This window comes from Clinocottus analis, unplaced genomic scaffold (assembly GCF_023055335.1).
Source record: "Clinocottus analis isolate CAN_PGR_092001 unplaced genomic scaffold, fCliAna1.0.p SCAF_18, whole genome shotgun sequence".
Lineage (NCBI taxonomy): Eukaryota > Metazoa > Chordata > Actinopteri > Perciformes > Cottidae > Clinocottus > Clinocottus analis.
The window spans coordinates 16,202,858-16,228,669 of NW_027175909.1; the positions used below are offsets into that span (position 1 = coordinate 16,202,858).

The window sequence follows — 25,812 nt, forward strand, 5'->3', positions numbered from 1 at the left end:
GTGTGTGTGTGTGTGTGTAGTAAAGTGTGTGGGTCGGCTCAGAGACACGCGACACAAACTAAAATTGATCTGCACTTTGAAAGAAAACCCAGCTGACATGTATGTGTGTGTGTGTGTGAGTGTGTGTGTGTGTATGTGTGTGTGTGAGTGTATGAGAGTGTGCGTGTTTGCCAATCCCAACCAAACTCCTCCCATTCAGAGGGTGTGTGTGTGTGTGTGTGTGTGTGAGAGTGTGTGAGAGGGCGCGTGTGTGAGTGTGTGTGTGAGAGTGTGTGAGAGGGCGCGTGTGTGTGTGTGTGTGTGAGTGTGTGTGTGTGTATGTGTGTGTGTGAGTGTATGAGAGTGTGCGTGTTTGCCAATCCTAACCAAACTCCTCCCATTCAGAGGGTGTGTGTGTGTGTGTGAGTGTGTGTGTGTGTGTGTGTGTGTGTGTGTGTGTAGTGAAACCTGTTGATCCAGTCAGGCTGGCACTCTCTCAGCCTCAGGAGGCAACAGGATCCCTTCTACTTCTTCTTCTTCTCCTCTTCCTCTTCTTCCTCTTCCTCCTCTTCGTCCTCCTCCTCCGTTCATTAGCGCTCCAGCTGAGTCACAGTGAGCAGTGTCGGCGTTCCCGGCATGTGAGCAGCACATTTCCCATCGGCATCGTGTGACAGCAGGACTTCAAACAGCTGCTGCTCCTGTGAGTAACTCTCTCTGAACATAAAGACATGAACGTGTTAGAGACTCCAGGTCCTGAATATCTCTCTGACTCTCTGAACATAAAGACATGAACGTGTTAGAGACTCCAGGTCCTGAATATCTCTCTGACTCTCTGAACATAAAGACATGAACGTGTTAGAGACTCCAGGTCCTGAATATCTCTCTGACTCTCTGAACATAAAGACATGAACGTGTTAGAGACTCCAGGTCCTGAATATCTTCTACAGGATCGATGTTGTGACGTCGTAGCAAAGCTGCGCAGAAACATCAGAAACTCACATTTCATTCATAAAGAGATGAGATGTCAACTCATGTTGGTGATTAGACAGGATGCTTTGTATCCAGTTCACACACACATACACACACACACACACACGTTACGGAGAGCTGTCATTATTTTCACACCTGAAGAGTTAAATATGTTTCTTTGTTCTTGTTGTTCTGGATATAAATGAAGATGATGAGGAAGATGAAGATGTGTCGCTCCATAAAATATATGTTTAAAATGTCAAGAACCTGAGAGTCTGTGTGTGTGTGTGTGTGTGTGTGTGAGAGCATGTGTGTGTGAGAGAGAGAGAGCATGTGTGTGTGTGCGCGTGTCTGTATGAGAGAGCGTGTGTGTTTTTGTGTGTGTATGAGTGTGCGTCTGTGTGTGAGCGTGTGTATGTGTTTGTGAGTCAACACTTAAAAATAAGCTGGAACAGAAGCTGAGGTCAGAGTCTTAATAAGCGTGTTATTAATACGCATGTTACTAATAAGTGTGTTATTAGTAAGTGTGTTAATAATAAGCGTGTTATTAATAAGCGTGTTACTAATACAGAATAAACAGTAATGTGTGTTTGAGAGCTTCTCTCTGTGCTGCTTTAACGTCTCCAGCAGCGTGAGGTCAGAGGTCAGAGGTCACAGAGTGGTGGTTGTAGTAAATATTAATAAATGTTGAAAGGGAGAAGATAAAAGGTCAAGGAGCCGTGAGTAATAAATGGTAATAAAGCTCTGCAGGTGTTTTTATTTTAGATTAATTATTAATTTATAAGGAATTTATTCACCTGAAACTTTCTCACGGCGCATTTAAAAATATAATAAATCAAAGCTGTCAGGTGGAGATCAAAGAGACTCAAAGAGAGCAGAAAGTAAGATGAAGGAAACAAATAAAAGGTGACGAAATAATATTTAAAAGTTTGGAGCCGATTGCAGCAGAGATCATAAAACAGATATCCTAGAGTTTTGCTCTCTGAGAGACACAAAGATTCTTCTTCTTCTTCTTCTTCTTCTTGTGTGTTTCCGCTCCACTGATCCGTTCATCCTCTCCTCGGTCGAGTAGCAGATTCAGCTGTTTGTTTTCTCGGAGCTCATGTAGCGTGGCGGCGATAACGCGAGTCCTCTTCCTCTTCGTCCTCTTCCTCTTCCCTCCGCTCGTCGGAGAGAGATAAGACGAGGATGAGATGCGGCCGGAGAAGAAAAGAAAAAGGGCTTTTCTAGACTTTGTTTTGGAGGGAAGAGTCCAGCTGCAAATCTGACTTTGATTTCTTTTTTATTCTTGCGATGAAAAGGACAAATCCTGGATCAGCCCTCCGGCTGCACGCGCTCGCTCACGTTTCTCATCGTATATCTTTGTGTCCACTTGAATGTGTCTCTAATTATGCTTCTTGTTCTTCTCTTTTCTTTCTCTCGCTCTCTCTCTCGCTCTCCTGTGTCTGTGATGCTGAACCCACCCAGAGAGATCCAAGGAAAGGAAAAACCTGCCGGAAGAGAGCGGGACAGCGGGGGGGAGGAAGACAAGTGGAAACCCTCGGCATGGCCTGCAGACGCTCTGCTCTCCGTGTGCAGCACTGAGGAGGAGCCCGTCATGGCCGCCGTACAGAGCTGGGCCTGTCTGCTGCTCTGGGTCGGCTTCGCCGCGCAGGACAAAACGCCAGGTGAGACACAACAGGCGGCTCTTTGTGCGGCTCGCCGATCCACCGGCGAGCCGCACAAAGAATTCAAAAGGTTCTTGGCGAGGAACCCGAGACACAGAATATAATCTCTCTTCGTCGCAGAGGAAGCGGGTTGTCTTTGTTTTACCTTCGAGAACCGTCCCGAATTTACCCGGCTTTTTCAAAATCCTGGCGTCAGGTGTGAAACGTTTCAAACAGCTGGACTGTGGAGGAGAACATCTGTGTGCAGTTCTGTCCGTCGTCCCTGAGAGTTCAAGGAACGATTAACCCTCGCTGATGGAGGAACGGAGAGGAGGAAATGTGCTGGATGTTCACACACAGACACTCAGAATAGTGAGTTTGGATCCAAATCCAGAGGAGATGAAAGTTAGGTTCAGGGAACAAGACCTCTTTAGGTTCAGGGAACAAGACCTCTTCAGGTTCAGGGAACAAGACCTCTTCAGGTTCAGGGAACAAGACCTCTTTAGGTTCAGGGAACAAGACCTCTTTAGGTTCAGGGACCAAGACCTCTTTAGGTTCAGGGACCGAGACCTCTTTAGGTTCAGGGAACAAGACCTCTTTAGGTTCAGGGAACAAGACCTCGTTAGGTTAAGGGAACAAGACCTCGTTAGGTTAAGGGAACAAGACCTCGTTAGGTTAAGGGAACAAGACCTCGTTAGGTTCAGGGAACAAGACCTCTTTAGGTTCAGGGAACAAGACCTCTTTAGGTTCAGGGAACAAGACCTCTTTAGGTTCAGGGAACAAGACCTCTTTAGGTTCAGGGAACAAGACCTCTTTAGGTTCAGGGAACAAGACGTCGTTAGGTTCAGGGAACAAGACGTCGTTAGGTTCAGGGAACAAGACCTCTTTAGGTTTATGGAACAAGACCTCTTTAGGTTCAGGGAACAAGACCTCTTTAGGTTCAGGGAACAAGACGTCGTTAGGTTCAGGGAACAAGACCTCTTTAGGTTCAGGGAACAAGACCTCTTTAGGTTCAGGGAACAAGACCTCTTTAGGTTCAGGGAACAAGACCTCTTTAGGTTCAGGGACCAAGACCTCTTTAGGTTCAGGGACCAAGACCTCTTTAGGTTCAGGGAACAAGACCTCGTTAGGTTAAGGGAACAAGACCTCGTTAGGTTCAGGGAACAAGACCTCTTTAGGTTCAGGGAACAAGACCTCTTTAGGTTCAGGGAACAAGACCTCGTTAGGTTCAGGGAACAAGACCTCTTTAGGTTCAGGGAACAAGACCTCGTTAGGTTCAGGGAACAAGACCTCGTTAGGTTCAGGGAACCAGCGTCGGTGGAACTTCACTACGTACGCAACGATCGCACAAGTCACGTGACCAACGGCTCAGAAAGACAACGTCAACCATTCCTGGACTAACGAGTCATGTGACTAACGATTCGATGACTCCGACGACTCTAGCGGGTGACTGCGGCTCAGTGGTTAGTGGTTCGAGCCCTGGCTCCGCTGGTCCGTGTCCTTGAGCAAGACACTTAACCCCAAATTGCTATGTCTGTGGGGTATATCTATCCATCCATCCATCCATCTATACACACACATAAGTAAATCGCTTTGGATAAAAGAATCAGCTAAATGACATTTTACTTAACGACTCAGGTAAATAAAAATGACACAAGTCACATGACTAACGACTCGGGTGACTAGATCAACGTTTACTTCTAGTTTTACATGGAAAACCAGCGGCGACCTCTTGGACGAACGCCCGAGTCTGATCCTCACATTCATCTCTGTCTCGCCTGCAAACTGTCAGTTAATCTGTCCGGATTAACACGGCGGGGTGCGTCGCCTTTAACGCGCACACGTGTCCGAAATTGAAACAAAAAACAAAACTTAAGCTTTAAAAGTTTCCTTTGAAAACGTAACTCACGATGTTGTTTCGTTGTATTTCATCCCAACCGAGTCGATCTCTGTGGCGGGAACTTTATACTTTCATCAGCTTTCAGACTCGACTCGTCTTTGGACGATGTTTGCGCGTCAAACAGCGTTGAGTTTTTTTTTGTTCGTGGGCTGCAAAGTTATCAAGATTGTGCAGTCACCAGTGCCTGTAATCTCCTCTGTAAGCACTCATCTGCTTCTTTATCACTGGAACGGACTCTGAGGCGCGTGTGTGACGTCAGCGCTCCGCACTTTGTCGTGCCGCCTTGAAGAAAAACCTGTGTTTGCTCAGCTCAGATAGCACAAAGACGTTCCGCAAGGGCACGACGGCGTACGCTACGACAACGTACAGACACCTGGCTGTCAGGCGAGCGTCTCTCTGCAGGTGTGAGTCACCGCTGAGCCGAGGTTCATGAGAAGAGGGGAACAGCTGATCGCCGGCGGCGAGATTCGTACCGCGAAGAAATGACGATTAATCCCTGCAGCCGTTCATGTGTTGTTCTGCCAGTAACTGCCACGCACGCAAACACGCGCATGTGCAACACCAAAAAAACACACGGACACGTTGGCACCGAGCCCAACAATCTGATTCCACTTCTGGCTGCAACCGTCGCCCTGAAAAGGAGGATCTTCTTTGATTTGTTTTCTTCAGGAATAATCTGTGGTTTTGCTTTTTAACAGCTGGCTGTGGAAGTATTTAGGCCCCAAGGGCGTCACTCCATGTCCAATCATGAGGAAGAAGTGATCAATCAAACCATGGCTGTTTGAGCAGGAAATACGAAAATCATACATATAAACTGCCCCCTGGTGGTCAGGAGAGAGAATGCAGCTTTAACACATGAAGTATAGACTTCTATACAACCAGAGGAGTCGCCCCCTGGTGGTCAGGAGAGAGAATGCAGCTTTAACACATGAAGCATAGACTTCTATACAACCAGAGGAGTCGCCCCCTGGTGGTCAGGAGAGAGAATGCAGCTTTAACACATGAAGCATAGACTTCTATACAACCAGGGGAGTCGGTCCTTGGTGGTCAGGAGAGAGAATGCAGCTTTAACACATGAAGCATAGACTTCTATACAACCAGAGGAGTCGCCCCCTGGTGGTCAGGAGAGAGAATGCAGCTTTAACACATGAAGCATAGACTTCTATACAACCAGGGGAGTCGGTCCTTGGTGGTGTTTGCACACAGGCGGTAAAATGATATGCTCGGATGTAAATGAATGTCAGCCAAACATGACGTGACTTGCCAAGGACGTTCAATGCCGGCCAAGAAGGAGACTTGACCTGAACAAGAACAAATCAGATGGTGGAACGGTGACGTGAAGGGAGGCAGATACTCCAGACTCTACTCTGGAGGAAATGTTGAACTTGTCGGAATAATTGTGTCCTTGAGCCAGCGCTAAAGGGCTGGGAGAGCCCGCCTCTTGCTTGATTTTGATTGGCGGGCACTTTGACGAGCGGTGGCTCAGAAAGAGAATATTTAAACTTTTCATAAACTGCTAGAGACTCCTTACTGGAACATTTGACTTCCTCACCTCAATAATAAATCCTTTCACACCTGTCACCTGGGATTACATCACTTTTAGGGTTTGGCCAAAAGTGCTTAAGCACGCTTGAATAAAAGATGAAAATAATACAATGAAACAGGTTTTACTAGATGTAGTCGTTCAGTTTTATGCTTGGTATTTGTATATATATATATATTTTTTTTTTTCACACATTAAACACAAACTGAAGTAATTCTATCGGCGACATCAACAACACTGTTGTTGTGTTTTCATAATGTTTCATGTCTGTTTCCAATCTGACTGGTTATCAGCTTCTCTTATTGTGCCAAGGAAGCCTGTACGAACTGTAAATGTGTGTTTTCCAAGAATTCGGTTTGACTTCCTGTTGAGGGTGAAAGACGCGTCACTCACCAGGGTGTGTGGCAACAAAGGGAAGTTTAGGGTGAAGGATTCACCCAGTCATCACTGTGAAACTCACCGGTTTCATGGGAACTACGACAACAGAGTTATTACTGTGTGTGTGTGTGCGAGCGCATGTGTGTGTGTTTATGTGTTTGTGTGTGTGACCGTGTGTGTCTTTGTGTGTGTTTGAGCATGTGAGCGTGTGTGTGTGTGTGTGAGCGTGTTTGTGTATTTTTTCTAAACCTAAGTATTTCACGATCTTTTATTAAACCTTGTGTGAGGATACGTTGTGTAATGTAATGTTGTGTGAGGATACGTTGTGTAATGTAAAGTTGTGTGAGGGTACCTTGTGTGAGGAGACATTTGTCCTTCATGGTCTTAAACTCCAAAAGTTGAACAACCTCAGAAACTTCACTGATATACAAACACACATTTAAAGGGCCGGTGTGGAGGATTTGGCGCCATCTAGTGGCGATGCTGCAGCCAACGGAAACTTCTTTGCTGTGCCGAGTGCAAAAGAACTCAAAAGTCTCGACGCGGAGCCGGTGTTTGTCCGTTTGTTGGAAGAAAAACTTATTTACACTTAATCAGTTACTGTTTCACTGCCATATTCAGACTTCTCATCTCACTGTCTCTGTTTAATCTCACACACAAACTCAACATGTCTCCTGGTAGCAGGGAGACTGAATCTGTGTGTCTCTGTCTGAAAGAACGAGCAGTTCCTTTGTTATCAAATGACCATTTCTTGCAAACCGCTCTATGGGACGAGGGGAAAGGTTCACGATGAGGCCGAAGACGTCATGAGGGTTTCTGTTCGTGGGTCATGATGAGTATTTGGTCCTTTGAGAGATCTTTGAGCAGTCTTGGATATGCAATTAGTCTAACACGTTGTACTTTAGACTCTGCTCCTTCCTTGCAACGAATAAATGTTCCTGTTTTAATGATTTTAATCCAAGGGGTCGAGTGAATTTAGGCCACCGTAGAAACATGGCGGTCTTCGCTTTATATATGTGGATACAAACGGCTCATTCTAAGCTAACGAAAACACAATGATTCTTTTTTTTAGGTGATTATAGACTTAACAAAACATATGTAAACATATCATATTCCATTTCTGCCACTAGACCCCTCTAAATGTTACACCCTCGACGTCACAGTCTCTCACCTGGACTCACCTGTTCTCGTTTCAGACGCCATGGTGACGTGCGTCATCTCGGAGGAGTGCGCGCTGCCCTGCAGCTTCCAGCCGGGCAGCAAGGAGACCATCGAGTGGTTCAGACAGGAAGTGATGGTGTACAAGTTTGAGCGGGAAGACGGCGGCGTCAAGGACAAAGACGGGGGCGTCAAGGACGAAGACGGCGGCAATAAGGACGAAGACGGCGGCAGCAAGGACGAAGGCAGCGACTCCGCCGACAGCAGCGAGGAGGAGGAGTTCTTCGAGCACGAGCAGGTCGCCGGCCGCGCCTCAGTTTTTCAGAAGTTGATATCCCGCGGGAACGCCACGCTGATCCTCAGGAGGAGCAGCCTGAAGGACAGAGGCACGTACAGGTGTCACGTGCTCACCTCGCAGGGCGAACACAACGCCAAGGTCATCGTGAAGGTCGCAGGTGAGCTCACGGCGAAGAGAACACCTTGAGGGTGAAAAACGTTTGGTGCGGTTTTACGAATGATCCCGATTCTCAATTTAAAAGATTTTGCACGTCAAGAAAGTATCGTATAGTACGTAATAAAAAAAGGTAAGTGAAGCTACGTGCTAGCCAGGTAGTACTGTGTGTTGAGTACCAGGATGTTCTCACGACGCCACGTTTGAAACATAGCAATGTTAGCTCGTTGGCTAGCTGGCTGGCTAGCACGACGAGCTGACGGACATGTACGACGTTCAAGCAGCGGTTTCACGCAAAGCCAAACGAAATTGCGACAAATCTACGAAGGCTAAATGAGACGTGTAAAACTAGTTTTTAAACTGACGCGTGTGTGTAATTCGTTGACGAAGAAATAAGGTCGCATCAGGACACACAGGAAGGGGCGGGGCTAAAGACATGCCCGGCTTACTGCCGTTATTCACGACAAACTGTGAGCTGTAATCTCTAAAGCTCCCAGTCGGCCGGTTCCAGGTGTGGTTCAATGTGACGGCTAACCCTCCATGAGCCCAACACAAGAGCAGCTGCTGTGTTTTTACGGGCCAAATAAACTGGTGTTGTTTTAAAGAGGACAGCCTGGAGGTTTCAGTTCTATTTGAGTGACAACACCAGACGCCGAGTTTATACGTCTGGATTCTTTGGTCTGAACTTCCAGACGAACCTCCTGCAACCAAAGAGACTTAACGGACATTTATTTCGAGATTGTACTTTTTATTTATGTGCTTTCTTGGGAACACAGCGATCTGATCTCCTGCTGCACGCAGCACAACGGCTTCCTTCAATCTCATTTATCCCGATTTGCCAAAAAGGTGCTTCAGCCTCACAGCTGCAGCATGGAGTCACTTCCTGTTTCCTCGTCTGGAAGTCAATGTGTTTCTGGTTAGACGTCTGAAATCAGGTCTGTGATTAACGCGCTGAAGAGACTTTAACGTTTAGTTCTCTGAAATAAATCCGGCTGGTAAACGCCCCTCTGGTGAAATTAAAAGCTTTTACGTGTCTCAAAAAAAAAAAGAGTCTGAAGGAGACGACTAAGCGTCCTCACTAGGACTCTAGTCTCCTTCGGCTTAGTGGAGGAGACGTGAGGTCTTGTGACCGAGGTGGAGCTTCTCTATAGGCTAACGTTAGCGTCTTACTTTACACTTCAAACATCATTAAAGGTTCATTAGTGAAGATTATCTGGATTAATTTAACCTGTAAGAATCATACATGTTTATTTGTTTTCTTATTTTCTGTAATAATACAAATAAATGGGTGGAAGGAACCGATGCTAACGCTAACTTCCTGTTCTTCCAAACATCAGTAAACGTTAGCACGTTAGCCGGCTAGAGACGTAGCGCAGCGTCTCAGAGGCGTCTGCGCGGCTGCAGCTTCTTAACTCTGTTTTTTAACAGTAATTCCCTGTTTTCACTCTAAATATCAGGTGTATAATTACTTCTAAATGACTTTGAGCCTCTCTGATGTCTCTGCCAGTATTTATTCCTCCCAGACGGCCTTTTCCAGGCTTTTAATTAAGTGAAGAATGTCAGTGTTTTGGAGCCGTTGCATTGTGTTCGCTGAGCTCGTTGTTATCAGCGTGAGGTCGATGGAGCTAAAGCCGGAGCTGACATTTAGACCTGTCATCAGGGAATGCTGGGAAATATTTGTGTGTGTGTGTGTGTGTGTGTGTGTGAGCGTGTCTGTGTGTCTGTGTCTGTGTGTGTGTGTGTGTGTGTGTGTGTGTCTATGTGTGTGTGTGACTGCGTGTGTCTCTGTGTGTGTGTGTGTGTGTGCGTGTGTGGACGTGTGTGTGTTTTTGTGTTGGCTATGTGTGTGTGTGTGTGTGTGTGTGTGTGTGTGTGTGTGTGTGTGTAAAGTTGATTTATTTTTGCACTTTTCAGATTAAAAGGTCCCAAAGTGTTGCACAGGAGTCAGGAAAAAAAACAAACGTGTTAAAACCACATTGAAAAATATGTGTGTGTGCGCGTGTGTGTGTGTGTGTGTGTGTGTGTGTGTGTGTGTGTGTGCAGCACCCATCAGAGCCCTGTCTCTGGAGCTGTCCCGGCTCAGCGGCTACGAGGAGATGAAGTGCACGGCCGGCGGCGTGTTCCCGGCGCCGCGGGTCTCCTGGGCCACCGAGCCGCAGACCTTCGTGGACCTGCGGCCCGTCACGCGCATCATGGCCGACAAGCAGGGCCTGTACGCGCTGGACAGCCGCCTCAAGAGGCTGGACGGCCAGCCCGACCTCGTCTACATCTGCAAGGTCACGACCTCCTACGGGGGCCCGGACTGGACCGCCTCGCTCAGGGAGAGAGGTACACACACTCTTACTGCAGGGGGTGGTGTGTGGAAGAAGATGCACACACACACACACACACACACACACACACACTGCTCATGTTTTTAAAACACCCATTTGGTCTTTATATAAGTGTATGTGTGTGTGTGTGTGTGTGTGTGTGTGTGTGTGTGTGTGTGTGTGTGTGTGTGTGTGTGTGTGTGCATGTGTGTGTAGGTGTGTGCACGTGGGTAAGTGTGCACGTGTTTGCATGTGTGTGTATGTGTGTGTACACGTGTGTGTACATGTGTGTGCACATGTGTGTGTGTGTGTGCATGTGTGTCTACATATGTGTGTACATGTGTGTGTACGTGTGTGTGTGTATAAAGTCTCACAGTGAATATTCAGAGTACATCTTTATTATAATATATTATACAAATATTATTTCTTCCTGTCAATCATGAATACAGTAAAAAAAAAAAAAATCCATATTTTAGTGTTTGCTGCGTTGCGTTCTGACTGTGGAGTTGTGTGTCTGCAGCCATCAGAGGCGCAGCAGGCAGAGACCTGACCCTCCCCTGCTTCGCTCCTCCTTACCTGAACACACCTTTCCTCCTGTGGAGCTTCTCCACCGGCAAAGACTCCGCCCACATCCTGACCTACGACAGCCGCTCGGGGGCCAGCGTGTCCTCGCCGCCGTGGGACGAGCACGTGGAGCTGGACGGGTTCAGGGTCCCGTTCGGGGACGGGTCCCTGCGGCTCATGGACCCCAAGCAGGAGCGGCACACGGGCCGCTACACATGCGTGTTCTCGCTGCCGCACAAGACGCACACGGAGCGCAGCGACGTCACCATCGACGACCCCGCAGGTGAGGCCGCCGATCACGGGAAACCAGGAAGTAGAGCCGGTTGTTAGGGGACTATTTTCTGCGGCGGAATAATCCACATTCAGTGAAGTCCTCTAGTCCTAGTCCTCTACAGACTGTCAGATCTTGCTGCAGTTGAATGAGAGGTTTTCTAAAGGGACCCTGGTCCTCAGAGACACTACCTCTTTAGTCCACAGGGGGCGCCAGAAACAACACAACATTAAAGTTCCTCATAGTGACTTTATACAAAATGTTACTGCTGTTGGAACATTAAGAAGAACTCATTCAAACCAGCAGCTGATATTATAAATGTATATTTATATATATATATATATATTGTGTTATTAATGTGTATTTGTTTCCCGTGCAGCTGAGCGCAGCAGCTCGGAGCAGCCGTCTTACTGGTGGACGGTGGGGCTGGTGCTGGCCGGACTGGTGGCGGCTCTGGTCGGCCTGCTGGTCTACAAGAAGCTGAAAGGTAAACAACATGGCCGCCAGCAGATGTGGACTCTGAGTCGCAAAGAGAAGACCGCCTGACACACAAACACACACACACACACACACACACACACACACACACACAGACGTGACTTTGACCTTCAGTCGTAGTAATAAAGTTTACCATGTTTGTTTCTTTGTTTGTTGGCAGAGGATGAGAAAGAAGCTCATCTTACAGGACGATGTAATGCAGTAAACGTTTTGATTAAAGATGAAACTCTGATTTCAAAATCTAACTTCAGTAAAAGAAGAAGTTTAATCATCTAAATGTTCTTTATTAAATATAAGAACTGGAATGCTCCTCAGTGTGACAGTAATATTAAATAAAATGTTTATTATGTTGATGATTCACATGTTGAAGCACATGAAGATTCCACTTCACTAAACGTACTTCTGACCTTCAGCTGCTTGTTGAATGCTGAGAAATAAAATGAAGAAAACTGAAGAAAAAAAACTTTAAACAATTTAATTCTGTTGGAAAATTATAAGAAAAAATGAAATTATAGCAGAAAGTGTGTGTGTACATGTGTGGTCATGTGTGAGTGTACGTGTGTGTATGTGTGTGTGCATGTGTCAGTGTATGTGTGTGTGCCTGTGTGTGTAATCATGAATAGAACAGGAGATTTCACTGTACAGTGAAAGTAAGAATGAATGAATAATGGGTAAATATCATAATAACTGTCAGTGAACACCCACCTGAACCCGTCACACCAGTTTACAGTATTTACTTTTTATTTACTTCCGGGTCACAGCTGCTGTCGCCGGATTCACTCTAGGAAAAGTAGGCGTTCACTAAACGATCAAAAACAATCAAAAACAGGAACATCGAGAAAAAAACCTCCAGAACACGCGATAGATAGATATGTACTTCATTAATCCCCAAGCAGAATTTTTTTAAATTCAGCATCACAGTTCAGTATCAGTGAAGCTGTAATGAATCCCTCTCGTCTCTGATTGGTCCTCAGGAGGCGCCGCCAAGACCAGAAAGGACCCCGAGGAGGTGATGGAGCTGCACCAGGTCAAAGGTCGGTGCTTCACCGTATGTAATGTAATGAGGTGCACCTCCTGACCCTGACCACCAGGGGGAGCCAGAGCAACACATTCCTCTCATGGTTATTATTGCATTATTGCATCTTCACGACATAAACCTGAATGTTTGAATGGATGAAGCAGATTCTTTTCAGATTATTCTCCTCATTTTGCGTCCACATATGTATTATTCATACGCAGCGTTCACATATCGCGACGATTATTTGTTATTATCGGCTCATCTGCCGATTAGTTTTCTAGATTAATACTTTTGGTCTGTAAAATGTGAAAAGGGGGAAAGATTATGACTTTAGATGTCTTTTGTTTGACAAAAAAAAGAAAAAATCTCGAAAAATCTAAATTTGGGAGGCTAAAAAACATTCTTATTGTTAAAATAACTTTTTAAATTGGTTATTTAAAAAAATTGGCGATTGTTTTTCTGTTGATTAATCAAATAATTGAAGCAGCAGGATTCATTTTGTTTGTATTATTGAGCAGTATTTGTACATTAAATTCTATCTTTTAACACATAAACACACATCTGCTAATTATAGTGCGTAATAAAACATTTATTTAATAGCGTGACTGACTTTGTTCTCTAAAATCTGCTCTTTGTTTTCTTTCTCTTTGCATTTTAGCGAATGAGACCCAATAAAATGGGAAGTGATTGTAAATGATGCACGTAGAGGAACGTCAGCGTTGGTTTGTAAAGCTCAAATTCATGACCTTGGTTTCTTCGTCCTCTTCCTCACAGACTCGCCGGCCGACGGCATCCTGACCGAGAGCAGCCCGCTGACGGTCGAGGGCGCCAGCGGACCGTCGGGCCAGCGGACCGTCGGGCCTCCGGACGGCTCTCAGTTAACCTGAAACTCGCCAGACGAACACAAACGCGTCTTTGTAGAAACAGAAATGTATATTTTAATTGCTACTTTGTCATATTTGGTACTTTTGCGTCATTCTGACGCGTCAAAACAGGAACTCTGAAAACCTTCAAGCGCCTTCACGACGGGTTCGTGGACCCGGACGAGTGCAGCGATGGAAGAGGGAGACGGGTTCTGAACTTTAAAGCCAGGAACCTTTTCAGGAACCATTCAGAAAACTGGATTTAGTTCCTGACCCCCACAAAAAAAATGTCCCAGCTCAGTGAGCTACTGCCAACAGTGCTAACAATGTTAACAGTGGCAATGGAGCTAAAAGTGCTAACAATGTTAACAGTGCCAATGGAGCTAAAAGTGCTAAGAATTTTAACAGTGCTATGAGTGCTAACAATGTCAACAGTGCTATTAGTGCTAACAATGTTAAAAGTGCTATTAGCGCTAACAATGTCAACAGTGCCAATGGATCTAAAAGTGCTAACAATGTTAACAGTGCTATGAGTGCTAACAATGTCAACAGTGCCAATGGATCTAACAGTGCTAACAATGTTAGAAGTGCTGTCAGTGCTAACAATGTTAACAGTTATTTTGAACCCACTAATAAGGTGTAAGTGACGGTGTGACGAGGCCTTTATTCAGAAATGAGCGAGCATTTTTAAATACCTATTTAAAGTTTTATGTTCTCACGGTTTCTTCATAAGAGAAACAGGAATGTAGAAAAAAGACTTTTGCGCTGCTGATTTACATCCTGAGTCCTCAGCACCATCTGGTGGGAAAGCGACGCGAAAGGCTGCGTCTGAAAGCTTGTGAAGAAGAAGAGGAGGAAGAAGAAGAGCCTCTCGTAGCCTCTGGATCTACAAAATAAAAGACTTTGTTTGAACCTTCGCTGAACTTAAAGGACTCTTCCGCCTGCGGCCGCGCGTTCACCATGAACACGAATGTGACTGAACGACGTTCCACGTCGTCGATATTTAAACTGCAAACTGAATCGTTTCTCTTTCTCTCTGCACTGCACCTCTTCGCCAAATGTGTCATGATTAAAGTGATGTTATTAAAGTGGAGACTAACCAACTGAAGGGTGTGTCTGAGGGTTTCTGTCTCGAGGTCAGGGCAGACGTGCCAGACCATAATTACATGAAAAACATAGAAAATGTACTTTTTGTGCTCAGACAGCAGCTGTTTTTTAGACGAAGTCAGAGGGAGAAGTTACATTAATCTTAAAATCTTAAATAAGGATGCGGACCAGGACTACACTGAGACTATAGAGGACCAGGACTACACTGAGACTATAGAGGACCAGGACTACACTGAGACTATAGAGGACCAGGACTACACTGAGACTATAGAGGACCAGGACTACACTGAGACTACAGAGGACCAGGACTACACTGAGACTATAGAGGACCAGGACTACACAGAGACTATAGAGGACCAGGACTACACTGAGACTACAGAGGACCAGGACTACACAGAGACTATAGAGGACCAGGACTACACAGAGACTATAGAGGACCAGGACTACACTGAGACTATTGTTCCACTGTAAATAAAAGATAGTGAGAAAGGAATTTGGAAGAATTCTGGGTAATGAAGTTTTTTGTCTTTGAATACTAAAGTGAGTTGAGCCTCGACCTTTTGAAAAAACAGTTTACGGAAAACGACCGTGAACTGAACCGTGACTTGTTGTTGGACTTTTGACAGGAAAACATAAACATGAGGAGCAACTGTAGCGGGAATCGTTGCCCTCCATTCGTGGTGGAAGTTAAAATACTTTCTAATAAAAAAAATAAGTAAGAGGAGAGAAGAAATCTCAAATCTGAACAGCTTTAATTTGTTTGTGAAAGTTGAAACTTTGTAGCCTTCAGTTAATGTTTTGCAACAATTTCTAATCTTTTTTGACCTTTATCCTAGCACACACACAATCACACACACGCGCGCACACACAGACACACACACAGACACGACAAACATTCCTCCACACACACCCATGCGCTCTGGCAGTCTAAAGTTAGCCTCAGCTGTTCACATCATGACTGAGGACACACTTAGCAGGCGAATGGCGTTGTGGGACCGTATTGTGTTGTTTGTGTTGTTGACACTGCTGAGGACGCGTAACGGAGCCGGTGAGTGTTGGGTTCACCGCCCACCTGCTCTTTCTCTGAACCTAAAGCACACACACTCGTGTTTTAAACCTTTTCACTTTTGTGTGTAGTGTCATGTGGGTGAATTAACCCTTTTTTTTTTCAAACTGAAGAGAATGAAAGAGCAAAGTCCTCGCCTCAACACCTGGAATGAATAAAGAGTGTGAAGAGAACGTGTTCCACCATGTTGGAGTGTTGGAATAGATTAAAAAACTAAAGAATTACGACAAAAGACAAAAGAGAAACTAAAAATGATTCAGGAGATTATGTCTCGCAGTTGGAATGCTGCAGAGCCAGAACACATTCCTGCACACACACACCGGCACACACACCTAAGGAGTGTTTTATTTAACACAATTGCCATCATAAGAACAACAACTCGAGCTTCTACTTGTCACATCCACACTCGGCTTCTTCTCGTCTCAGAGAGGGTTTTCATGTTGCCAGCGTTTAAAAGTTTTGATGTTTTATGAACTTTTTCTTTCTCCTTTTAAATTCTTCATGGACCAATGAAAAGGCTCCGTTACAGACCAGCTGACAAGATGAGGCCATGTTCACCACCCTGTTAATTATATATATAATATAACCAAAGAGGCAGAAGTGTTAAAGTATTGTTTTTTTCCCACTAGTTCCCGTTATTCATCCATTCATTCATCAACACAATGTATTGCTCTGTCTCTCATTACGCAGACGACACACCGTTATACATCAACGCTCGTCCGTCTCTGCTGTCCACCGTCTCGTCCAATCACGTGCCACAGACGTCAGTAAACAGACATATGAGTGTGATCCCGTGTCGGGTCATGGTTTACATCTGCAGTAGCGTTGTGTTAATGTGTCTTTGGTTTTTATTGTATAGTTAAAATCGTTCCTTCTGATCGTGGCTCGTGCTCTTGAGTGTTTTAGTGCCGCAGTTTTGTTGGATTGTTTTGTCATGTTTTGTGATCACTAAATGGGACTGCTTCTTGTTGATGTGAGTACATCCATAGTCCGTTAATTACCCAGCATCCCATCACAATATATATAGATATATAGATATCAGACGGCACAGAAGGCCCAGGTAGAAAGTGCACAACCCGCTACTGGTGTGATCTATATTCTTGAGCGCGAAAACAGTTAAAATAATCAGACTTTTCCCCCTGAACTGAACCCTGATGGACGTCTCTTCCCTGCTGCTTGACAGATGCGGCGGCCTGTATTTTCGAGGGCAGCTGCATCTTACCGTGTAGTTTCAACCCCGGGAAGGAATTGGTGATCCACTGGATCCAGACGAAGACGGGACACCAGGTGCACTCTTTCTACCACCAGCAAGACCAGTTGGAGCTGCAGCACCAGAGCTTCAGAGGCCGGACGTCGCTGTTCAAGGACCAGATGGCCGTGGAGGGGAACGCCTCGCTGCAGCTGAGGGCCGTAAAGATCCAGGACCAGGGCCAATACAAGTGCTACGCCGGCACCCAGGCCGGCACCAAGGAGTCCTTTTACTCCTTAAACGTTTACGGTATGAGGAACACGGCGAATACTGAAAACAATACGAACATCAAGAACTCGTCACATTAAAGTGTTTTCACTTTCAAGCTGTTATTCTAGAATTTGAGAAACCTGATAGGAATTATGAGTTAGGTCCCAAAATTCTACTGCAGCTGTTTGTATGAGATATTACACATTTTAATGCAATTTAATTTTCATGCATTTCTGTGTATTTTTATTTTCTTGCATATTTATTTGCATTCATTTTTATTTTCATGCATTTTCACTACACAGGCGTTCAGGGCGTTGAGGAGACCCTGGAGCTGTATTAGCCATTTATAGCCATGTAGTAGTGTTTAGGTTGCGTCTGGCTGATGCAGCGCTCAGCTGTTGTGAAGCTTCTTTAAGTAAAATTTTAAGATGTAAGATGGCTGAACTGTACCAGCAGAGCAACAGCATTATATTAATACATAACTAATGTCATGTATTAATATAAATGTATCAGAGTGAAACTTAGATAAGTGTGTTGCACGTTTCATTGTTCTTACTGACTCAGTGTTTTAAAGAATGAAGGCACGCCTTGTGTTGTCACCTTGTTTCCTGGTGTGAAGGCCGTGGAGCCGGAGCTCCTTTCAAGGCTGTGAGAACAAGGTCACAGGAGATAGGAGACAGGAGATAGGACACCTGACCTCCAGTGTTGTGAGAAAGCTGCAAATCCAAAAACATAAAGAGAATGTGTGGGGAGGAACGTTGGAAGAAAGAGAAGTTTTCTTTAAGCGTCCCCACATTTGTCCAACGTATTTTTGAAAAAACAACCTTTATGCGCAGATTAATACAACTAAACAAACTTTTATTGTGTCCTTAACGTTGTGTTCAAAATCTTCAGATGGACAATTAGGACGTCTTGGAAAGAAAGTTCTAATAAATCACATTTATTTAATTATTTACATGAAGCCAAAACTAAACTTTGAAGCTAATAAAAAGTAATAAAAGTGTGTGAGGCTGAAGTGCACTAATACAGTTTGGAATTAAATGCCTCCTGGAGCGTCAATAAGACACCTTTCTGGAAAGATTAGGACCTAAAGAATCAGAATCAGCAACAGAAATCACAATAAAACAAAGTCTTGTCCTGTTAGGAAGGAGTTTCAGTCAAAAAACTGTGTCGTTCGCTTTAAAAATGGAAAAATATTACGTATTTTATGCCAAAAGATTGTCTGAATGGGGCATGCTGGGACTTAAAATGGGCGCAGGAGGATTTTGGTGCACAGTTAGAATAATTAACTGTCAAAGCTCTTTGATTCATTTTAAATCTCAACAGAAACTATGAAGCCATGAACACTTCAACTCAAAGAAAGAGGATCGTTTCTCCACAACGTCTTTAATAATTACACTTTCAGAGCTTTTCAGACTTTTCTCTTCCTTTGCTTCGCAGCTCCGGTGCGTAAAGTCCACATTCAGCGAGTAGAAAACAGGATGACCTGCAGCTCAGAGGGGCTCTACCCAGAACCTGAGCTCACCTGGACCACCAGCCCTCGGTCCAACGAGACCTTCCAGAACCGAACCACGGTCCAGAAGAGCGAGCAGCAGCTCTACAGCATCAGCGGCGCTCTGGAGGATGCGGCTCCTGATCTGGACTACAGCTGCACCGTCAGGACTCCCATGAGCCAGAGGAGGGCCTCGTGGTCCAGACCCAGTAGGTGATCCTGAGAAGAAGCAGCTTGTGATGAGCGACGCCTCACGTTTGATCGCCTCTCTTCATCTTGTGTGTGTTTTCAGCCTTCGTCAACAGCTCAGACGCTGAAACCACCACCATCACCTGCAGGTCCTCAAACAGACCCGCAACAGGCCTCGTCTGGAGGTTCAACCACATTCAGGTTGTCCTGAACTGGACCGGGTCCAACTCCACCGTCTCAGAGGATTGGAGGCCGCATGTGAAGGACTGGTCTGAATCGAACCGCCTCAGGCTGAAGGACTTGACTCCAGAGCATGAGGGGATTTACAGCTGTGAGCTCAGAGACGCTGAGGAGACCTTCATGAGCAGCTTCGTCCTGACGCTGGAGGAGAGTCCAGGTGGGACGGCCCAAGTAGAAACACCTTTATCTAGCGGCGGGCCGTCAGCGCCCGCTAGGCCTGAACAGAATCACAAAGTTATAGCTATTTTATAATGTAATTGTTTTTCACAAATACACCACCACATGTATTATAATTATTTTTCCCTATTAGCTTATTTCCTCGTGTCACAGCTCCTGTCTTCCTCTGTTGCTCTGCCTTCAGGCTGCAGCGCCGCTTCCAGTGCAGCTTTTCTTAAGGAGAGCTCTCATCCAATCAGATTTCACCTCCTACGTCTAGCTGGTCTTTGCAAATTAAAGTACACGTCTTCAACCAATCAGATCTTTAGTTTGACGTGCCAGCGCCTGCGAGGTGGCGTCAGCACTAACATACGCTAATGATATTTAACAACAAAATAATCCATTTTTTTCATTGAAATTGCAGTTTGACTTTCCGTGTATTTTTTTCTTGGGGAAATGTTTCATGAAATGTTCATGAATAGAATTAATCTTATGTTATTATGTTTTTTACTGAAGTCAAAACAAAACATTTCCTTGATTTGAGCTCGTTGAAGTTTGTTTGAAATGAATTAACTGCATTTTTGTTTTTGTGTTTCAGGCTCTTCTCGTGTTGTTTCCATCATACTTGTAGTAGTTGTAGGCGTGGGGGCAATGATAGCATCAGGATTCATCTACATTACATATAAAAGGACCATCCGCAGAAGGTTAAGAGGGTAAATATGAATAAATCTTCACTCATTCATTCATAGTGTGTGTTGTCTGTTCAATCAACAATCGGATGTTGAAAGGTATTCTGTAAAAACTTTATTTGTGTGTCATTTGGACCAAATCACAAGACACCTCAGTATTTCATTTTTCTTTTTTAAATCTGGATTTTAATAGTTTCGTTTCGTTTTTCCCACCGAAAGACATCTGAAATACGGAGGTGTTTAATTTCCAAATTAAAAAAAAAATTATATTTTTTTAAACCTTTTTTTCTCTCTCTTCTCACAAGCTTGCATCAAATCACGCTGAACTCCTTCTAGTTCACACATTACCAAATAAAGCTTCCACCTCAGTGTGAATCTAGTCTGACATCAACTCCTCGTGTAATAAGCAGCATGTCGTTTCCTCTCCTTCAGGCTTGAAGCACGATGATGGAAATGCAACCATGTTTGCTGCAGAAGTTGATCATGATGAAGAAGAAGAGGAAGCTCGGTGTGATTTTCACGTCCTAATTCTGTTCAAATGTGTTTGCAGCCGTAAATCCAGCTCTGGAGAATATCAACAAACTGCAACGGCCGAGGAAATGACGGACACACACTTTTATTATTGTGAACCTCTACCTGACATCCTGTGAAGAAGAAGAAGAAGAAGAAGAAGAAGAAGAAGAAGAAGAAGAAGAAGAAGAAGAAGAAGAAGAAGAAGAAGAAGAAGAAGAAGAAGAAGAAGAAAATGAATGAATGTGAACAACCATGAGACAGACATGTCTGGATTATGAGACAATGGTCAAAGGTTCCATCACTTCTCCTACGTGCTGCAAGAGTGTGAAGTTGTTTTGCCATTTTTTGATTGGTTTTGTGTCTCTTTGAAGTCGCTATACACATCTCTGTAGTGTGTTGTGTTCGTTTTGTATCTTTGAAGTTGTTTTTGTCTCTTTGTGGATGTTTTGTGTCACTTTGTGGTCTTTTTGTGTCTCTTTGTAACTGTTTTGTGTCACTTTGTGGTCTCTTTGTGTCTCTTTGTAGTTGTTTTGTGTCACTTTGTGGTCTTTTTGTGTCTCTTTGTAACTGTTTTGTGTCACTTTGTGGTCTTTTTGTGTCTCTTTGTAACTGTTTCGTGTCACTTTGTGGTCTTTTTAGTCTCCTTGGGTTAATGTGAGTTGTCTTTGTGGTTGTGTTGTGTCTCTTTGTTGTTGTTTTGGTCTCTTTATGGTTGTGTTGTGTGACATTTTGAAGGTGAAGGTCAGGTGTGTATGGAAGTCCATTCCCGCACAAAAAAAATAAAAAAAAGATTAGGACCAAAAAAAAAAAAAAAAAATAGAATCCAAAACAAATAAAAAAAAATTAGGGACAAAAAAAGGGGTAAATTAAAAAAAGGAAAAAATCTCTTCTTTTTTTTTCTTTTCTTTTCGTTGACGAAAAAAACATTGAAGCAATACAGCGAATATACAGAGTAAAATGCAAAGTCCACAAATATATGAAATGAATTATTTACTTTAAAGTAACCCATCAACAGGCTGACGGGTGGCTGACAAGGCCAAGTTATCTTTTGGTAAAAAACAAGAGCACTTGAATATAAAACGGTGCTTGCAATGTTAAATTAACATAATATGTGAATTGAAGCAAGATTGGACTATTATGTGACTTGTACTTGTTTTGTTGTATGAACAATACATATTTACATTTAGATGAAGGTATTTTAAACCAAAGTGATGAAATAACGTATTGCTTACATTTTTTATTTTTTTTATTGACCCCTTTTTTTTGGTCCTAATTTTTTTTTTTCGTCCTAATTTATTTATTTAATTTTTTGGTCCTAATTGTTTGTTTTTTTTGGGTGGCGGGAATGGGCTTCCATAGCTGCGATTCCTGACACTTGTGTATTATTTGAAAATAAAGAGCGTCAGAGCTCAGCTGAATCCTGCAGAAATGCTTGACTGACCTCTTCTGGAGAAACGCTTTGTCTCCAAACTGAAACCAAGAGACATGAAGAAACAAATAGTTTTATATTGGAGTAAGAATGGAAGTGAAGTTGTTGTTTTTTTCTGGATTAATTTGCACTCAAGAGACAATAAATATATTTTATTTTATTATGAAAATAAATTGATTTGATTCTGTGTTGATATCTGTTTTGTATCTAAGTTAAATTTAAATGTATGAATTTATGGGAATATAATGAAAATATAATGGTTAACTATGCAAATATGAACAAACAACAACAAAAAGATGAAGAACAACAACAACAAGGAGGACCCTCGTATCCCTTCAGCAGCACTGAGTGTTTGACTTAAGAGGTTCAGATTCATTTCAGTCCAGGTCGAGATGAGATTTTATGACTTCAACAATCTTTAACCTCACCAGGTGACGCGTAGCGATCAAAGTCTGTCATGCGACGACATTAAGGAATGCAAAAGGAGAATGAATTGTTTCCACTCCCTGCAGTCAGAGAAGTCGTCAGACCAGCTGGGCGTACTAGTGACATCGTGACTTTACACACAACACACAACACTCCATTGACAGAGTGAGTGTGAGGAGGATGCAGCGCGTCGCGCTCCTGCTGGTCCTCAATCTTCTGCGGAGCCGAGCAAGTAAAGGTGAGTGAAGCTGCCGCTTCTGGAATACGATCAGACATGTTTAGTCTCTCGTCTTTGTGCTGTCGTGGGAGGAGGCCGGAGAGGACACGCAACGAAGGAAAAGGAAGAGGGACAGCAGAGGGACGGAAGCTCTCTGTAATCTAATCTAAGAACCTTTCAGTCAGGTCGAATATCAAAGACACAAAAGAAGCTCGTTGTCATTGAGACTCAGATATAAAGAACTAATTGAGGGTAACACCATTCCTTTGGTAAATTAATCTGCTGAAAGAGAGAATTGAGTGCACAGATTATATTGTTATCTAATTGGAATCCTGCAGAACCCGTATGGACCCATTCCTCCTCCTCCTCCTCCTCCTCCTCCTCCTCCTCCTCCTCCTCGTAATGACTCAAAACCTGTTGTACAACCTGCAGCTGCTCGCGACTGGTTTCGTTTCTGAAATTCCCGACATGATTACCTTTTACTAAAGAATGCTGAACACTAAACTTAAAACTATACTTTTTGTACCTTAACTAATCAATACACCATTAAGACTATAATTTTAGTACCATAACTAATCAATAGACCCTTAAAACTATACTTTTAGTAGCATAACTAACAAATACACTATAAACTTTACTTGTAGTACCATAACTGACCAACGGTCTCTTTACCTGATGTGTTGCAGATGCCGAGGTGTCCTGTGTTTTCATGGAGAGCTGCATTTTACCATGCAGCTTCCAGAAAGGTGGAGATTTAGTCATCCACTGGGTTCTGGTTCCAGGAGAAATTCCCGTCCACTCCTTCTTCAGCAACGAAGACCACCTCGCCCGCCAGAACAAGAGCTTCAGAAGCAGGACGTCGCTCTTCAACGACCAGCTCTCCACAGGGAACGCCTCCCTCCTGCTGACGGGGGTCACGGTTCAGGACGAGAGAAGATACAACTGCTACACCAGCAACACCGCCGGTTCCAGGACGTCATTCATCAACCTCAAAGTGGACGGCAAGAGAATGAGACACTCGGCAGACGATCATTTCACTACAATTTAACTTTCAAAGCTATTCAAACTTTTCTCTTCCTTTGCTTCACAGCTCCGGTGCGTAAAGTCCACATTCAGCGAGTAGAAAACAGGATGACCTGCAGCTCAGAGGGGCTCTACCCAGAACCTGAGCTCACCTGGACCACCAGCCCTCGGTCCAACGAGACCTTCCAGAACCGAACCACGGTCCGGAAGAGCGAGCAGCAGCTCTACAGCATCAGCGGCGCTCTGGAGGATGCGGCTCCTGATCTGGACTACAGCTGCACCGTCAGGACTCCCATGAGCCAGAGGAGGGCCTCGTGGTCCAGACCCAGTAGGTGATCCTGAGAAGAAGCAGCTTGTGATGAGCGACGCCTCACGTTTGATCGCCTCTCTTCATCTTGTGTGTGTTTTCAGCCTTCGTCAACGGCTCAGACGCTGAAACCACCACCATCACCTGCAGGTCCTCAAACAGACCCGCAACAGGCCTCGTCTGGAGGTTCAACCACATTCAGGTTGTCCTGAACTGGACCGGGTCCGACTTTACCGTCTCAGAGGATTGGAGGCCGCATGTGAAGGACTGGTCTGAATCGAACCGCCTCACGCTGAAGGACTTGACTCCAGAGCATGAGGGGATTTACAGCTGTGAGCTCAGAGACGCTGAGGAGACCTTCATGAGCAGCTTCGTCCTGACGGTGGAGGAGAGTCCAGGTGGGACGGCCCAAGTAGAAACACCTTTATCTAGCGGCGGGCCGTCAGCGCCCGCTAGGCCTGAACAGAATCACAAAGTTATAGCTATTTTATAATGTAATTGTTTTTCACAAATACACCACCACATGTATTATAATTATTTTTCCCTATTAGCTTATTTCCTCGTGTCACAGCTCCTGTCTTCCTCTGTTGCTCTGCCTTCAGGCTGCAGCGCCGCTTCCAGTGCAGCTTTTCTTAAGGAGAGCTCTCATCCAATCAGATTTCACCTCCTACGTCTAGCTGGTCTTTGCAAATTAAAGTACACGTCTTCAACCAATCAGATCTTTAGTTTGACGTGCCAGCGCCTGCGAGGTGGCGTCAGCACTAACATACGCTAATGATATTTAACAACAAAATAATCCATTTTTTTCATTGAAATTGCAGTTTGACTTTCCGTGTATTTTTTTCTTGGGGAAATGTTTCATGAAATGTTCATGAATAGAATTAATCTTATGTTATTATGTTTTTTACTGAAGTCAAAACAAAACATTTCCTTGATTTGAGCTCATTGAAGTTTGTTTGAAATGAATTAACTGCATTTTTGTCTTTGTGTTTCAGGCTCTTCTCGTGTTGTTTCCATCATACTTGTAGTTGTAGCCGTGGTGGTAATGATAGCATCAGGATTCATCTACATTACATATAAAAGGACCATCCGCAGAAGGTTAAGAGGGTAAATATGAATAAATCTTCACTCATTCATTCATAGTGTGTGTTGTCTGTTCAATCAACAATCGGATGTTGAAAGGTATTCTGTAAAAACTTTATTTGTGTGTCATTTGGACCAAATCACAAGACACCTCAGTATTTCATTTTTCTTTTTTAAATCTGGATTTTAATAGTTTCGTTTCGTTTTTCCCACCGAAAGACATCTGAAATACGGAGGTGTTTAATTTCCAAATTAAAAAAAAAAATTTTTTTTTTTAAATCTTTTTTTCTCTCTCTTCTCACAAGCTCGCATCAAATCACGCTGAACTCCTTCTAGTTCACACATTACCAAATAAAGCTTCCACCTCAGTGTGAATCTAGTCTGACATCAACTCCTCGTGTAATAAGCAGCATGTCGTTTCCTCTCCTTCAGGCTTGAAGCACGATGATGGAAATGCAACCATGTTTGCTGCAGAAGTTGATCATGATGAAGAAGAAGAGGAAGCTCGGTGTGATTTTCACGTCCTAATTCTGTTCAAATGTGTTTGGAGCCGTAAATCCAGCTCTGGAGAATATCAACAAACTGCAACGGCCGAGGAAATGACGGACACACACTTTTATTATTGTGAACCTCTACCTGACATCCTGTGAAGAAGAAGAAGAAGAAGAAGAAGAAGAAGAAGAAGAAGAAGAAGAAGAAGAAGAAGAAGAAGAAGAAGAAAATGAATGAATGTGAACAACCATGAGACAGACATGTCTGGATTATGAGACAATGGTCAAAGGTTCCATCACTTCTCCTACGTGCTGCAAGAGTGTGAAGTTGTTTTGCCATTTTTTGATTGGTTTTGTGTCTCTTTGAAGTCGCTA

At 44.1% G+C, this 25,812-nt stretch overlaps 1 protein-coding gene across 1 annotated transcript; it reads left to right on the top strand.

The window, feature by feature from the left end:
* The first annotated feature begins 617 nt into the window (after nt 1–617).
* hhla2b.1 (HERV-H LTR-associating 2b, tandem duplicate 1) lies at nt 618–14,648 on the top strand. Its single transcript, XM_068582119.1, has 9 exons — nt 618–679; nt 2,416–2,615; nt 7,612–7,740; nt 7,819–8,028; nt 10,068–10,352; nt 10,857–11,188; nt 11,556–11,658; nt 12,644–12,703; nt 13,462–14,648. The coding sequence occupies exons 2-9, from the start codon at nt 2,546–2,548 to the stop codon at nt 13,572–13,574; spliced, it is 1,302 nt and encodes a 433-aa protein (XP_068438220.1). The 5' UTR covers nt 618–679; nt 2,416–2,545; the 3' UTR covers nt 13,575–14,648.
* The last annotated feature ends 11,164 nt before the right edge of the window (nt 14,649–25,812 follow it).

Bases quoted from the DNA above. Each gene is read 5' to 3' on its own strand.
- hhla2b.1 (XM_068582119.1), top strand. From the start codon at position 2,546: ATGGCCGCCGTACAGAGCTGGGCCTGTCTGCTGCTCTGGGTCGGCTTC. The intron at 11,659-12,643 runs GTAAACAACATG...ATTGGTCCTCAG, and splicing joins GGTCTACAAGAAGCTGAAAG to GAGGCGCCGCCAAGACCAGA. The intron at 12,704-13,461 runs GTCGGTGCTTCA...TCTTCCTCACAG, and splicing joins GGAGCTGCACCAGGTCAAAG to ACTCGCCGGCCGACGGCATC.